The following is a 17712-nucleotide window of genomic DNA, read 5'->3' as shown; positions in this document are numbered from 1 at the left end:
CCTTAGAGGTTTTTAAGGTCAGGCTTGATGAAGCCCTGGCTGGGATGATTTAATTGGGAATTGGTCCTGCTTTGAGCAGAGGGTTGTACTAGATGACCTCCTGAGGTCCCTTCCAACCCTGATATTCTATGATTCTATGATCATATTTTTCTGATTCAATTCTTTCTCCTAGCTGATTTGGCTCATAATTGTTTTCAGCTTTGGAAAACTGGCCCTATTAAAGCACCAAGTGTATATATTGTTGTTTTAGATTTTACTTTGCTTGACATTATACATGTGATCAAGTCATAATCACTTGTATCTAAGCTACCATTAACTTCTTTATCCGTTAAGATAAGGTCTAATACAGAATTCCCCCATGTAGGCTGCAGCACTTTTTGAGTTAGGAACTTGTTTAGAAATTCCACGGATGTTTTAGTATTGCTAGCATGAAACCTCCAGTTTATGCCACTGAGACTGAAGTCTCCCACGATCACACAGTTTTTTCCTCTACTCATTATAGATAGATGTGTATGGAGGTGCTTATCTTGTTCTCTAATGAGATTTTGTGCTCTGTAGCAAACACCTACTAGTACCCCATTTTGTGCTTTATCTGTTAGGACACTGATCCATAAGAATTCAAGATAATTTTCTTCCAAGTTATCAGTGACTCAGAAACAAGTAATGCCATTTTTGATGTGAAGTGCCACTCCCCCTCCCCTATTGCTCATTAACATTCCAATTGTGAGAATCATCCCACCAGGTTTCAATAATATCAACTAGATCAAGTGAGCAATTCCAATTCCTCGTTTGTTAGCCAGGCTCTTAGCATTATTGTATAGGCAATTAAAGAATTTCTTCTCATCATGTTCTTTGGTTCCTTGATTAATTTTGTTCTCAACATCTCAAATTTGTACTAAATGGTCACATTTTCCCTCCTTTTACCTTCTCTTTTTGCTATTAGTTTAATCCCCTCCTGACTACTCTAGCCAGCCTGTCCCCAAGGAGATTCTTCCATTTAATACGTTAGTTTAACAGACTATGAAGTATATGACCATAATGGAGAGATTTCTGAACAGACATTTCTCTACGTCCAGACTAACCCGCGGCATCGGCGGGTTAAAATCGATTGCTCGGGGATCGATATATCGCGTCTCGTCTGGACGCGGTGTATCGATCCCCGAGCGCGCTTACATCGATTCCGGAACTCCATCAATCCGAACGGAGTTCCGGAATCGACACGGAGAGCCGCGGACATCGATGCAGCGCCGTCCAGACTGGTGAGTACCTCGATTTTAGAAATTCGACTTCAGCTACGTTATTCTCGTAGCTGAAGTTGCGTATCTAAAATCGATTTTAATTCCTAGTCTGGACGTGGCCTAATTGAAGACAGTTTCAGAGGCATTTGACCGATTACAGGCTGATGGCACAACTGTACAGTCTCATTTGAAACCTGTCTTGCTCTAATTTACAACAAAGAATTGGAACCACACGAAGTCAAAAGTGACAAATGATTCTGATAAGCTATTATTGAGCCAGTGTGACTGACCCCTAATATGTTGAGCCCAGAACAGAGTGGAATCCCAACAGGTTGAGCCAGGAGCAGATTGGAATCCCTAACAGGTGGAGCCCAAACATGCTGGAACGCATAGATGATTGGTGCCTCCCTGTACTGGGGGGAGAGGGGGGAAACAAGCTAAAGGGCAGGACACGTGACCGCTCTATGTTTCTCCTTTGGCCAGCAACCCACTCAGCCTAGGGCCTCAGCATTCTCTGTGCTCCACATTACCTGCGGGGAGAGAGGGGGTGTTTCCTTCTCTCCCTGTGCCTCCTCTCCAGCCCATTTGGCTGCTCTCCCAGGCAGCTGAGTGGGGAGTGGGATGGAGCACCCCTTGCCCCCCAGCATGCCTGGCGCCTGTCCCCGACAGATGAGCCCAGGCAGAGAGCAGGCCGCTGCTGCCTCCTGCCTGGGCTCAGCTGCCGGGGACAGGGGCCAAGCATGCTGGGAGGGAAGGGGTGCTCCAGCTCGCTTGTTCCCTGTCCCCGGCTGCAGGGCCTGGGAATGGGGCTGCCCACTACCGCACCATCTGCTGGGGTCAGGGGCCGAGTAGCTGGAGCCCCCTCTCCTCAGTATGTTTCCTCAGTATGTTTGACAAAGACAACTGGATGTTGAAGGGTCACTGGAAGTCTGGAAACAGAGTCATTTTATTATTACAGTTACCTGTTGATGACAGTGATGACATTGCTCTCTCAAATAAGCAAAGACTCCACCGAGGCAGTTCTGGAAATGTTATTGTGTTCTAACAGCCTTCACAGAAACCTCAATACTCAATATTCTCATCACTTCTCTGATTTTTTCAAATACATAATTTTTTTCCATTCACATTTTGAAATAAGAGCCTAATGTTTCTAGTAAAAAAAAAATCTTTTCAAATATACATTATATTCATGAAAATGCTTCATAGTGACAGAGAAGTTCAAATCCTGGAAAACAAACAAACAACAAAACACCTCAGAGTAAAGTCTTAGCCCCACTGACGTTAATGGCAAAACTCTCTGACTTCTATGGGGCCAGAATATTACTCTGGTGGCTGTTTTTTTTCCTTTTTGCATTGTGTCTCCCACTGAGAGTTCATCTCCTTTGTTGAATAAGGATGGACTGATGAATTGGGTGCCAAAGTGAATACTGCCACATATGTATAAACAACATATCTTTTCTTATGCTAATTAGATGATGCTTCTATGTTCTAAAACACTACTTTCAGGAGCCCAAAAGACAGAGCTGTCAGTCACTGTTTATTTAAACTGAGTTTGAAACAAAATGAGACATATTTAATAATATTTAAAGTAATTATGAATGCACTAAAATAAAAATAAACATTGATCACTGCAATGCACTATAATTACTGTTAAACTACAATTTATAAAACATTGTAAGGAATGCTTTATCGTGAAATCATTCAAAACCAGAACTCATTAGGGTTTAGTCAGAACATATTAATCTACTCCAGTCAGTTGTGATGTATATAACAGACAACACATTTTTCATTTCTTAAAACCCATAATACTTCTTTACACACAGTTAATAGAATAATAGAAATGTGGGGCTGGAAGGGGCTTGAGAGGTCATCTAGTCCAGCCCCCAGGGCTGAGACAGAATCAAGTATACCTAGACCATCCCTGAGAGGTGTTTGTCTAACTTGTTTTTAAAAACCCCTGATAGAAATTCCACAGCTTCCCTTGAAAGCCTATTCCAATGCTTAACTATCCTTATAAACAGAAAGTTTTTCCTAATATCTAATCAACATCTTCCTTCCTACAGATTAAGCACATACTTCTTGTCCTACCTTCCATGGTCATAGAGAACAATCGATCACCATCCTTTTGGTAACAGTCCTTAACGTATTTGAAGTCTGTTACCAGGTCCACCACCACTCTTCTTTTCTCAAGGCTAAACAGATTGAGCTTTTTTAACCTTTCCTCATAAATCAGGTTTTCTAAACCTTTTATCATTTTTGTTGCTTTCCTGTGGACTCTCCCCTCAATTAGTTCACATTTTTTCTAAAGCGTGGCACACAAAACTTCACACACTACTCCAGCTGAAGCTTCACCAGTGCAGAGTAGAGTAGGACTATTACTTCCGGGGTTTTATATACAACACTCCTATTAATACACCCCAGAATTATATTAGCTTTTTTTGCAACTACATTATATTGTTGGCTCATATTTAATTTGTGATCCACTATAACTTCCAGATCCTTCTCAGCTGTACTACCATCTAGTCATTTTGTAGCTGTGCATTTGATTTTTCCTTCCCAAGTGTAGTACTTTGCACTTTTCTTGAATTTCATCTTGTTGATTTCTGACTAATTCTGCAATTTGTCAAAGTTCTTTTGGATTCTAATCCTGTCCTCCAAAGTGCTTGCAACCTCTCTCTGCTTGGTGTCATCTGAAGATTTTATAAGTCTACTTTCCACTCCATTATCCAAGTCATTAATGAAAATATTGAATAATACCAGACGCAGGACAGACCCCTGCAGGCCCCCACTAGATACGTCCTCCCAATTTGACAGCAAATCATCAATCACTACTCTTTGAGTATGATTTTTCAACTACTTGTACATTCACCTAATACTAATTTCATCTAGACCACATTCCACTAGTTTGCTCCCCCCATATTAAGCCAGTAACTGTACGTCTATCTCATGTCATTACCTTTATATGCTTTTTATTATTGTTTTATAAATACACAGGTTTTTTTTCTATAAATACATATAAGTTTTTCCTCAAAGGAAGATCATACCTCCATACCAGAGGGAGTGCACATACTGGTAGTTTTGGACATGACTGTTTTATGGAGATCACTTTGTCAACACAAAAGACAATATTTTCCCCTATAAACTAAATGCTGATGCACACCGATCAGATGCTTGTTTGTTTTCAGTTCAAAGTTTTTGACTTTTTTTTTCCTCTCATATCAGTTTACAAGTCCAAATCTAATTTATAGGCCTCTCTCAACACGAAGTCTTCTTTGGCATAATTACTTAACAAGTGTCTTCCTAATATTTATTTCAGATTATTTTCCCCATATGTATTAAATTGTCTTTGTCTCATTTAATATTTTATATTAAATATTTCTATTTCTAACCATTTAAACCCCCTTTATATTATTTCTCTCACTACTGTTTGCCACAGATTCCATCTTAGTATCATCTATGAATTATATTAACATATTGTTTATCCTTCTTTTCCAATTCATTAATAAGTTTGTTAAATATGATTTATTTGAATGAGAAGAATGCATTTTGGAAGGGTAAGTTTTTAAATAAGTGCATTACTTTACCTAAGACATGGGATACTGTCCTTCATCATTCCTTCACATGCCACAGTGTTGGTACTGCCTGAAAGACTCTTTAAGGAAGGAAGTTGGGATGAGCCATCAGGAAACGGAGGAATTATTTCTGGTTCAGGAGTAATGATATCTTCTATGTCATACTGAAGTCGCACCTCTAATGACTGAAGTAAATAAAAATCTAAGTTAAAATTTATTAAAATGAGCTACTTAGACTTCATTGCTTTTAAATAGATAACACTAATTCTGTTTCTAACAATAAAAGCACATTTATCATTGCTTTTTGCTATTAGAGATGGTTACTCATTAACATCTCAGTACCAGCATCTGAAAACAATCCATCTGTCCCCAAGCTGGTAGAGAAATACCCAGTTGTACGCTTCCACCAGTGACTGTGACTCGGGCCTTTTCTAGCTGGTGAAAGAGACTGAGGGCACCTGGAGCCCCTACAAACAGAGATTGCCAACACTTCCTATGAGAGAAATCTAGCACACAGCACAGAACTGACATGCTGATGGCACTGATGAGTGATCTTCCCTTGTCTACAGACAAGAGTCAGGCAATTACAATGAGATAATATAAGGTTCTTGCTCTTTGGAAAACCACATCTCTGGCACATGAGCTCAGAAGCTTCTAGCAAGCATTGTCCTGTGGATTGCTCCATCCTTCTAGGTTTCCAGGATGTGAAAGAGGATGTGGGCATAATCATCCCGCATTTCTTCTCACTAATTCAGGAAACCTAACCCAAGACTTCATAGGCAAGGGCAAGATTGGCAGGAAGTGTGAATCCATATGGGCAACCATCGTGGAGAACCACAGTTAACAAGGGAAGTTCTTGATTTTTCTCCCTTGTGAACTGTCCAAATGGATCCTTATTCTGAAGAGATTAAGAAGCAGCAATGACCATCCAGGAGGTGGTTCTGAGAAATACTAACTAAATAGTGACTGCAAGACTTCTCTGCTGAATTGGACATCAGATCTATATGGAAGTGAAAGATCCAGAGGTTGCAGAACGGTGTATGTCTTGCCAATTTGTTTTTGGGTATCTTACAAAGGCAGTCCCTGCTGGGGGTTTACTGGAGATTCCCATCACCTCATTCAATTACCTTTCTCTGTATTTCCAAAAAAAGGCATGCTGTTCCCTGCCAATCTCCTCAAAAGTTTGGTCAAGGAGCTGTATCAGGAAAGGACTGATGCTATTAGTAGAGTGCACAATTTTACAGGCCCCTTTCCTCGAAAGCTTGCTGAGGAGCCCCTTAGAAGTGATTTTGGATCCCATGTCAGCTGGACATCCTCTGTGTACCCATAAGGGGAGGGTCAGCATGAGCAGAAAGGAATAGTTTCAGGTGGCAAAATGGAAGAAAGAGCCTTATGATATGCCTATACCACCACCTGGAAACTTATTTTTTCTACAGAGAAACTACTGATCTGGAGTGAAGAGCTGTGTGTCTGAGCCAGAGGAAGGTACAACTGATGAAGGAAGGCAGAGAAGAGGCTATGGTGTAGATGGTAGTGCCCAAAATTCAGCAGACCTGACTGCATATGCCACCTGTGTAAGAGACTATGGTGAAATAGCCCTTCACAAAAGAACTATTCATGTAAACAGTTCTAAATTGGAGACAAAATTTGAGATATGGAATATTGAATGTGCACAGATTATTACACTCAGCAAAATGCCATTCATTCCTTGTGACAATTTAGCTAAAAAACAAAAAGGTGGGGAAATAAAGTAGGTAAAAAGTGTGGCAGACATGGAGCTCCTACATAATTATCTAAGAATACTGAGATATAATAACATTATGAATATTGTATGTGACATGGTCAGTGAAGTAATTTTATTGTGTCTTGAGAGGTATGACCTTCCTGCAAGAATGTATTGATCTAGCTTAATAGGGTGCTATGGGAAAATCAAACATGAAAGTGACACAATAACTAGAAATAAGCAAACCTCCCAACAAACACAGGCAGGGGAGGGGGGCAGGTAATTACAGGACAATGGCACATTCCCAGGATCCAGATCAAATTGGTACCGCAGTTTTGTCAGGATGGGAGCCTGGAGCTCCTGAACATTAAAAAACCCTCTCAGGGGAAGAAGGAGAATAAATTGTTAGGAGCAGTCCAGTGGACAGGTTGAAACAGAAAGAGACTCTGTGGAAGGAGTCTGAAGAAGCTGAACCTTCCCCAGATCCAGGGAATGGTAAGCCTTAGGGAGATGCAGGCATGCATAGAGGTTGGATTATTGTTTTAAGATTTGTTTTCTCTATAATGCTGTGGTTCTATCTAAATAATATGCTGGTTTAGGAAGGCTGTTTGGTCATTCTATTAACCATTGGTCATTGCTATCAGAGGGAACAGAACTCCAGATGCTGAGACTAAGTTAGATCTGCTGAGATAATCATGGGTAGAATCTGGAGACTGCAGCCAAAAGCCCAGTCTGAGAGTGGGCTTGGCTACACTTGCAAGTGGGCTTGGCTACACTTGCAAGTTAGAGAGCATTAAAGCAGCCCCTGGCGCCCTAACCGTGACACGTCCACACTGGGAAGGTATGTAGAGTGCCTGGACTCTGCAGCTGAAGCGCTCCTGGTAATCCACCTCCACGAGAAGCGTCCGAGTGTCAGTGTGAACGAGCTGTTGCATTACTGTGCTGTGACTGGCCTCCGGAAATGTCCCATAATCTCCTGAAGTCAAGTGGCCACTCTTCTCATTGTTTTGAAATCTGCAGGAATGCGGATATCCACTTTCAAAGCCCCGTTTCTAACAGCTGGCATGCTTATGTGTTCCAGGACAAAGCAAACCATTACTGTGGAATGCTGTGTGTGAGAGAGAGAGGCGGGGGGAGGGGGGCCTGCTGCTGTCTGAATTTACAAGACAGCATGTTGACACACTCTCTGCACCCCAAAACACAGTCTCTTTCCCCACATATACACAACAAACTCCCTGTCACACTCCAGTGCCCCACCATTTGAAAATCATGTTGCAGCCACTTGCACACTGGGATAGCTACCACAATGCACTGCTCTTTGTAGCATTGCAAGAGCTGCTAATGTGGCCATGCCAGGGCATTTCGAGCTGATGGTGTAAAAACATGGCAGCATTTTCCTGCTGCAGTCTCTGAAGGCTGGTTTAACTCCCAACGCTCTACATCTGCAAGTGTAGCCATGCCCTGAATGATACACAGAGGTGAAAGATTACAGCCTGAAACCTGAAGGAGATGCACTCGAAGGGACCAGGAAGGGTCAGAGGGGCAGTTAGCCCAATATTTGTGAAAATAATGTTGACTGTTGGATATAAATCATCTGCCACTTCCTGTAGTGTCCATTTTTTTGCAGAAACAAAATCAGCATTAGTTGATTAAAATATATCAAACCAGAAAAAAAAATAACATTTTTACTTTGTCAAAGACTAGAAAATGTTAGATTCCTTTGTATTACAAGCACTATGAAGATAAACTAAAATAAAGCCTTTAAACGCCTGAGTTAAAAGAGAGTGATATTATCATACAATGAAAAATTAATGTTTAGTATCAAAGCAGCACAGATAACTTATCTTGTATATTAGTGTAAAATTATTTACTGAGAATATTTGCTCTGTTCTTGGGTGTCAAAACTGTACCTTGGATGATAAAAACACATATGATACCACACCAAGTATTCCTGGAGCAAGCAACTAACACACAGATCCATCCTGATGGCTTGGAAACAGCCTAAATCTTGACTTATTACTATATTTTATTCCTATTGCGAAAGGTTGGAATTCTGGCCCCACTAAAATCAATGTGAGTTTTGCAACTGGCATCAGTGGGCCTAAAATTTCACCCACAACGTTTAAACATGAATGCTTCTAAATTTATACTTAGGAAGCTTAATAGAAGTTTTATTCAGGTACATAACTAGGGATTGAGCAGCCTCACATGAGGCACTCAAATTTGAAAATGATGGCTTACATTATTTACTCTTTTCAATCAACAGTATATGTGAGTAAAATTCTCAATGACTTACCACTATTTCAGTATTCACTTCATGTTTGCTGAATCTGTAAACAATAACATATGCAGAGACTCCCGCCACACAGAATATTCGGCTTTCAGGGCACCAGTACATCATCTGAATGGCAAAAGGATCTTCTTCTACAATCTCAGCTGTTGGTTTTCCTTCCCCCAGCTTCTGTTTTTCAAACACTTTTGAGGTTTTTAACTTGTACAACATCTGTAGAGTTACTGCAAAATATTACAACATATCTACAATTATTGTTTAACATTAAACAAACCTATACCTCCTCACCTTTAGTTATCAGGTGTCTTAGCTGCTACTGTTTTTCAGTCATGACATAGTATAAACATGATATGAAGGCTCAACTTAACAAAATAATAGAGAGTAATACTACGCTTTATGTTTCATATTTCCAGTATTGGATATTTGTATATGGGTCATTGTTAGGATTCTCTTTTCTGGACCAGAAGGGCAAAAGTCATGTGTTTCAGTCACACCCCTGGATTTAGGTTCTTACTCTACACAGATGTTGCAGTGCAATACTGGGGAGATGCTGCGCTGCATGCTGCATTGTTGGTGCTATCTTCCCTATGAGATATTAAACTAGTATCTCTTTTGCCTGTCTGTAATTGTTGTCTCCCTAGAAATTAGAGATCCCATGGAACTTTCAGGGGAAAAAATAGGAGATAATTCTGGTGACCTGGCCAGCTCCAAGGCTGTGTGATAACACAATGGTTGCTCTATCTTCAGAATCATTGCTGTTTGATTCATTATGTTGTAAAATACTTTGAATATCTTCACTATGAAATAATAATTTAATATTTACAGCATTTTTATATGTTAGTGTTTTATATTTATAGCTTTATATGGATTGATAATGTCCAGAAGCCCCAGTCAGGATTGTGCTGCTCATGGCTACGTCCCAAAGACATTACAATCTAAAAGGTATGAAATGTGCTACAACTAACCACATTCTATTCTATTTGCAAAATCTTTTACATCAGTGTGGATTATGGAGGAAAAACATAGCAACCACATTTTTCTGAAATGTTTCCATCGTCAGGTTCAGATTTGGAGTGAGGTGCAATTTTAAGGTCTCTACCCATATTAGTTTTACACCAGTATAACTGCATTGTCTTCGATGGAGTTACTTCAGATTAACACTGATGCAAGAAAAAAGAGCATCAGGCCTGTTGATTCCTCAAGTATGAAGTGTATTTTATGCTTTGTGAAAAATTCCTTTAGGACACTGGTGCTTTTAATACAGCATCCAAAAGTAGGACTGCAGCTTTAAGCCACTGTCTATATTGTAGGTTGGGAATGAGGAGGGCTCAATTTACCATTGTTCTGCACCCCATGTACTCATTTACACCAGATTAAGTGGGTGTAAAACACTGCCATTCTGATACGGTATTGTTTTACACTTATTTTGCAATCACTTGGCCCTGGTGTTAATGACTACACAAGCAGCAAAGAATCCTGTGGCACCTTATAGACTAACTGACGTTTTGGAGCATGAGCTTTCGTGGGTGAATACCCACTTCGTTAGATGCATGTCACATGAATGCATGAAGGCATGTCACGTGAATACCCACTTCATAAGATGCATGTCACATGCATCTGACGAAGTGGGCATTCACCCACGAAAGCTCATGCTCCAAAACGTCGGTTAGTTTATAAGGTGCCACAGGATTCTTTGCTGCTTTTACAGATCCAGACTAACACGGCTACCCCTCTGATACATGACTACACAAAGTTCAGGACAAATGGCAAATCAGGCCACTGCCTCTGTGAATCCTAGGAAACTCAGAACTGTTACTCATTTGCAGGTTATATCATCTATTCCTCCAGTACCAGTACAGTTCTGCTGGCCTTTGATGATGATGAGGTGGAAAGAGGCCATGGAGCCCACCTCAGACATCTGGGAAGTCCAGTGCTGTCCTTAGACCTAGGCTCTTATAGTCTTGCATACCAGGGATGCAAGAATCACAGTTGTACCTGGTCTCTGGTCAGGGGCACCACAGGAGCAAGGAGAGACTTCATTAGCCTTTCTTCCCCTTGTACACCTGTGCAGGACCAGATAACACCTATTCCTAAGCAAATGAGAAACAGTGAAATGGATCATGAGCAAAGCTGAATTTTGAAAATTGCTTCAGTGGCTTAGCAATTCTGTACTCTCAACAGACCTGTGGTTTGAGATATGAAAATAGAGGATAACTAACCAGTGCCTAAAGGCAGAGTACCTTGTATCTTTAAATATCCTGGGGCTCACATAAATGTTTGTGATGAATCATCAAACAAAACCTTAAACTGTATTAAGATCATTTCAACTAAAACTTTGTAACCAGAAAACCTTAAACACAGGCACAGCAAGCAAAGCATGTATTTAAGAAGCAGGACGAAGAAGTGTTGTGCAAATAACACATTTTTCAGTTTGGTGTCCAAACCAAAAAATTGAAATTTCAGTTGAATGAAATGTGCGGTTTGATCCCAAACAAAATGTTTGTTTCATTTTCAAGTTCTGTTTTTTAAAATCTTTTTTTAAATAAAATGGAAGCAAAATTCAAAACAAAGAGCCATTTCAAATTGAAAAATCAAAACATTTTGTTTTAAAAATGTCAAAACAAAACATTTAGACTTTTCTGGATTTATCCCTCCTCCCCTCCTTTTTTTTGACCCAAAACAATTCAGTAAATTCTACACAAATTTGCAAAATGTTTTGGTTAATCTGAATATGCATTTTTTGGCTAATAATAATAATAATAATCTGAAAAAATTTGCCCAGTTCTAGGATTAAGAGCCAGACCCCAGCTGAGCACTGGCATATTCCATTGGCTTTAGTGGAAGCTTGGGTGGTGAGGAGCGCTGAGGCCCAGGCCAAAAGCCTTTCACTTTTAAGACACAGCTTCAACTTATATTACTATAGTACCTACAAGAAATAAGTTCTAGTCATTTAAGCTTATTCCCTGCTAAAAGGATAACAACCCCTAATCCCAACACATAAACATATATGTTCCTGAAAAGAACACAAACCTTTCCCCCAGTTACTGAAAGTGGTATCAGGTACACCAATGGAAACAAAAGGGCTACTGTGTTTCTACATAAATCCCCTAAAAGGGGCTACATTACAGCACTGGCAGATTGGTTCACAAGTACAGTATACGCTAAGTATTTTGGGATCCCACAGGGCTACATTGCATTGTTTTACACCAACAATTATACATACTTGCACACAAAACGTACACACTTTGTGCTTAAGAAACAGTGAACAGGCATAGCCATCAAATCTTACTCTTACTCCTTTTGACCCACGCAATTTGCCAAATTGGGGTGTTGTCAGTCGTTCAAGTTAAAAGGAGAAATTGATTATGTAGTCAGCTATTTTCTTTTATGAAATCTTGTTTATTTACAAGGAATGAACAAAATCCTGTTTTTCCAAATGCAGGAGGAACCAAACAAAACGAGATAGTTTCTTTTTGCTTGTAGCCCCAAACCTCTTCAGCCAGCACTAGACACAAAAGCCTTCCCATTAGGCTTCTCTTAGGGTCACACACTGTGCTTGTTCAGGATGTCTCTCTCTATCTGTATCAGACAATATCCAGTGAACCCCTCTTCCCAGTTCATTCAAAATTTTGGGCAGAGACACATATCTGTGTTTTGAGTTTAGAGACTGCTCTTATTTCAGCCACATCTGTCATATTATTTTTATACACCTCTACCCCAATATAACACGACCTGATAGAACACGAATTCGGATATAACCTGGTAAAACAGTGCTCTGGGTGGGCGGGGCTGTGCACTCCAGTGGATCAAAGCAAGTTCAATATAACGCGGTTTCACCTAAAACGTGGTAAGATATTTTGGCTCCCAAGGACAGTATTATGTCGGGGTAGAGGTGTATATGGGAGGCTGTAGGACTGCTCCTCACAAGTCAGGCTTCTGCATCAGATATAAACTGACTACATAGCTTACTTCTCAGGCCATGTCTACATCTAAAATTTTGCAGCGCTGGTTGTTACAGCTGTATTAGTACAGCTGTATAGGGCCAGCGCTGCAGAGTGGCCACACTTACAGCAACCAGCGCTGCAAGTGGTGTTAGATGTGGCCACACTGCAGCGCTGTTGGGCGGCTTCAAGGGGGGTTCCGGGAACGCGAGAGCAAACCGGGAAAGGAGACCAGCTTCGCCGCGGTTTGCTCTCGCGTTCCCGGAGCCACCCTGCAAACCGCAGGGAAGGAGACCTGCTTGCTCGGGGTTCCGGGAACGAGAGAGCAAGCCGGGGAAGGAGACCAGCTTCGCCGCGGCTTGCTCTCGCGTTCCCGGAGCCACCCTGCAAACCGCAGGGAAGGAGACCTGCTTGCTCGGGGTTCCGGGAACGAGAGAGCAAGCCGGGGAAGGAGACCAGCTTCGCCGCGGCTTGCTCTCGCGTTCCCGGAGCCACCCTGCAAACCGCAGGGAAGGAGACCTGCTTGCGCGGGGTTCCGGGAACGAGAGAGCAAGCCGGGGAAGGAGACCAGCTTCGCCGCGGCTTGCTCTCGCGTTCCCGGAACCCCCAGCAAGCAGGTCTCCTTCCCTGCGGTTTGCAGGGTGGCTCCGGGAACGCGAGAGCAAACCGCGGCGAAGCTGGTCTCCTTTCCCGGTTTGCACTCTCGTTCCCCGAACCGCCGAGCAAGCGGTTCTCCTTCCCTGCGGTTTGCAGGGTGGCTCCGGGAACGAGAGAGCAAACCGGGAAAGGAGACAAGCTTCGCCGCGGCTTGCTCTCGCGTTCCCGGAGCCACCCTGCAAACCGCAGGGAAGGAGACCTGCTTGCTCGGGGTTCCGGGAACGAGAGAGCAAGCCGGGGAAGGAGACCAGCTTCGCCGCGGCTTGCTCTCGCGTTCCCGGAGCCACCCTGCAAACCGCAGGGAAGGAGACCTGCTTGCTCGGGGTTCCGGGAACGAGAGAGCAAGCTGGGGAAGGAGACCAGCTTCGCCGCGGTTTGCTCTCTCGTTCCCGGAACCCCGAGCAAGCAGGTCTCCTTCCCTGCAGTTTGCAGGGTGGCTCCGGGAACGCGAGAGCAAACCGTGGCGAAGCTGGTCTCCTTTCCCGGTTTGCACTCTCGTTCCCCGAACCGCCGAGCAAGCGGTTCTCCTTCCCTGCGGTTTGCAGGGTGGCTCCGGGAACGAGAGAGCAAACCGGGAAAGGAGACCAGCTTCGCCGCGGTTTGCTCTCTCGTTCCCGGAGCCACCCTGCAAACCGCAGGGAAGGAGAACCGCTTGCTCGGCGGTTCGGGGAACGAGAGTGCAAACCGGGAAAGGAGACCAGCTTCGCCGCGGTTTGCTCTCGCGTTCCCAGAGCCACCCTGCAAACCGCAGGGAAGGAGACCTGCTTGCTCGGGGTTCCGGGAACGAGAGAGCAAACCGGGAAAGGAGACCAGCTTGATTACCAGAGGCTTCCTCGTTCCACGGAGGTCAAGAAAAGCGCTGGTAAGTGTCTACATTGGATTACCAGCGCTGGATCACCAGCGCTGGATCCTCTACACCCCAGACAAAACGGGAGTACGGCCAGCGCTGCAAACAGGGAGTTGCAGCGCTGGTGATGCCCTGCAGATGTGTACACCTTCAAAGTTGCAGCGCTGTAACTCCCTCACCAGCGCTGTAACTTTCTGATGTAGACAAGCCCTCAGAGAGATACATACCAGATGTGTTCACCGTATGATCCTTTAATGTTGTGCCAGGTATGGCAAAGGTTAGCTTTAAATAAGACATTTTACATACAGTGCCACCTAGTATAAAACAGTTTAGCATTCCATTACATCTCCCCCTTTAAATTCTACATTCCTATCATTTACAAAATATACACTATCACACTACCTTTGAAGTTAGGTACATGTCAGTCTGTTAAGTGTCTCTGAATCATACTGGTTTTCTACTTGAATATGTAACAACTTGGTCATCTGGATTTCCACAGGTTGCAATGACTGACTGTGGTTGGTTTGGAATCTCTGAGTCTTCTTGTTCTGCATCCACCTTCTGAAGACTTTGCTCTGTTAATTGTCCTTTCAGATGAACAAACTGTAGACGTTGATGGTTTTCTGTTGAACTCTCCACTGTCAGTCTCGTTCACATATTATTTGAGCACTCAGTGTCCACTCTTTGTCTTCGTCCAATTAGATGCGAACATGATAACCAAGTTTTAGATCCGGCAGTTCTTTTATTCTTTTTATTGGATTTGGCTACTTTTATCATGTCTGGCCACTTTGGAGAAAGATTCCTTTTCAAAGTTAGAACAGTAGTTCTGAGTTGTCTTCCCAGCAGAGTAGTGTTGGACTATATGTAGTAGCTGCAGTTGGTGTTGATCAGTAACTCAGAATAGCAAGGAATGGATCCTCCTGCTGTAGGATTTTCTTGGCTGTCTGCACAGCTTTCTCAGTCTCTCCACTTGCTTCTGGGTCATGTGGGCTACTAGTAATATGATCAAAATCATATTTCATTCAGAACAACTTAAATTTTGCTGCAGTGAATTGTGGTCTGTTGTCTGTCACTAGTTGTTCTAGAATATTGAAATGAGCAAAAGTGCACTTCAGTTTCTTGATATCACTGCGGCAAGTTATGTCTTTCAAATTCATTATTTCTATATACCTGGAAAAATAATCCACCATGACCAGATAATGATGTCCTCTGAATTCACATAAATCTGCAGCTAATTTCTTTCTAGATTTCTCTGGTGGGGGAGTTTGTACACTGTATGGTTCAGCTTTTTCTCTTAAGTTGTTTTGTACTGGATCTCCTTTCAAAAATCCAGTAGCATCAAATCCTTTATTGAGTTCTTCCTCCTTTATCAACAGGGCCATATAGCTGCTACATTGTGATCCAATGCACTGTGAATGCATAGCTTTTGTCTTAGTAAGTTGTTTCTGTGATGAACTGGCCCATGCAGTTCAGAATACTGTCAGAACTGTGTCAGGCAATGTAATCTCTGGGAAGGGTTTAAGGTGATTGTAAGTCCCTTCTGAGACGACTGTGATGTCAGCTCCTGAAATAATTTTAAAGTCAAAAGTCTTGCCATGAATATTCAGCTTCACTCTCCAAGCAGGTTCAGTATTGTCACTAGTGATGGATCCCAGAAACAATGACTCTTGATTTTCTTAATGTGTGTCAACTTCCTGACTGCTTTGGTGTGGCAAACAGCTGCAAAGTACCTTACACCTTGCACCTCTGGCTGAACACGCGCCTTCTCTTGGGATGTAACTTTTCCATACATTGTGCACGTATGCTGTCACTTGTCTGTCTTAGCCTAGGAGCTCTCTCTTTGCCTCAGGGGTTTTATGATAATGACTTTTAGCACTCAAGTGTCTGCTTACAACTTCTAAGTTAGTTTCAAGTTATTGAAGTTGCTCCCCTGCCTTTCATTCTGCTGTTTGAGTAGTTCAGTCTGCTTTGCTAACTATATAGCTATAGCTAGGGTTAAATCTGTCTTCAATTGCAGCTGCTGTGAAAGATTTTTATCTGTTAACTCAATAACCAGACTGTCTCTGATATTTTTATGTCCTGTTGCACCAAAATCAATTTCCAGCCAATGCATGAAGAGCTCTTATAAAACATGCAACTTTTTCCCTTGGTTCTTGAATTCTTTGGTGAAAACCTGTTCTTTCATAAACCACATTACTCTGAGGCAGTGGTTCTCAACTCATGGGCTGTGGACCACACATGGTCCAATTAGCACACAGTTGCGGCCCAGATGTGTGCTAAAGGGCAGCGGGGTCCAGGGCCTGGGCTGCCACATGGCAGGATCCAGGTCAGGCTCCCGCCCAGCCCCACACAGCAAGGTCCAGGGTTGGGGTTGCTGCCTGGCGCCACACACGGGGGATCGGGGTCCCTGCCACCTAGCTCTGCCATGAGAGCTCTGCTCCTGGCCCCATTCTGCAGAGGAATCTCTGGGCTGGGGTTGTTGGGCATAGCAGTGTGTGTGGGTAGGGTTGGGGGGTGCTGTGGTTCTCAACCTGTGGCCCAGGTAACACACTATGGGCCACATATATGGCCCACAATTATTAATAGGTTGAGAAACACTGCTCTGAGGCAGAAAGTCTGCATCAAACATAGTCAGAACCCCTTCATAGCCATGTTTGCAATTGTCTTCAGTAAAGTCAAAGGATTTAAAGATATGCGCCGCCTGTTTCACCATAGCATTAGTTAAAGATACCTGAATATCTCCAGATTCCTGATGGAGCTTTGTAGCAATTTGAAATCTTGCAAAATATTGCTTCCAATCTGTCCATTGTGAAGGTTTGTCAAAGCTAAAGTTCTCTGGGGTGTTGAAGAGTGCCTGTTGATGAAATCCTGCAATCTTTGTTGCTTCATTCCTTCTGTTTGCAACTTTTGTTGCTTTGTTTTTTCTGTTCATTCTCCTCTGGCACTGGTTTACTTCTGATACTATGTCATGTTGTTGTTGCTGGAGTCCCCATTGTAGTTGATGTATAACAGTCAGTTTGTTTCAGTGTCTTTTTGTGAAAATGTAAACAGATGAGGGATTTGCAGATGTCCACAACCTTCTTTCTTCTCTCATGCTTCTCTTTGGCTTTTTCAGTTTTGTTATTGTCAGTGGCTTTAACTGCAGACCAGTAGGTCAGCCACCGTCCTGATCTATCAGCAGCAGGGAGGTTGCAGGGCTGCTACTAGCAGATCAGGATTCTGTATCAGATATAGACTTATTACAGATCTTACTTCTCAGAGATGTACACACTAGATGTGTTCAGTGTATGATCCTTTAGTGCTCTGTCAGGTCTGGCTAATGTTAGCTTAAGTAAGATATGTTACACACATTGCCACTTAGTGACTGAACAGTATAATACAGTTTAGCATTCCATTACAACTTTATATTCATCCTGGAATGCAAGGTGATGATTATGCCCAAGC

The 17712-nt window shown here is 42.6% G+C and overlaps 1 protein-coding gene across 9 annotated transcripts in view; it reads right to left on the bottom strand.

The window, feature by feature from the left end:
- Nucleotides 1–17712, bottom strand: part of STXBP5L (syntaxin binding protein 5 like) — a 424278-nt gene that overhangs the window by 105913 nt on the left and 300653 nt on the right. For all 9 annotated transcript variants that reach the window (XM_030534340.1, XM_030534349.1, XM_030534386.1 and 6 more), the window contains exons 15-16: nucleotides 8830–9047; nucleotides 4823–4995 (exon numbers count right to left, since the gene is read on the bottom strand). In XM_030534340.1, the coding sequence (XP_030390200.1) occupies nucleotides 4823–4995; nucleotides 8830–9047 (391 nt within the window). The remainder of the gene's footprint in view (nucleotides 1–4822; nucleotides 4996–8829; nucleotides 9048–17712) is intronic.

The sequence above is a fragment of the Gopherus evgoodei genome, chromosome 1 (assembly GCF_007399415.2).
Source record: "Gopherus evgoodei ecotype Sinaloan lineage chromosome 1, rGopEvg1_v1.p, whole genome shotgun sequence".
In the NCBI taxonomy this organism is placed as follows: Eukaryota; Metazoa; Chordata; order Testudines; family Testudinidae; genus Gopherus; species Gopherus evgoodei.
Note: the sequence above shows the minus strand (reverse complement) of the source record. Positions and strands in the feature narration are given on the sequence as shown.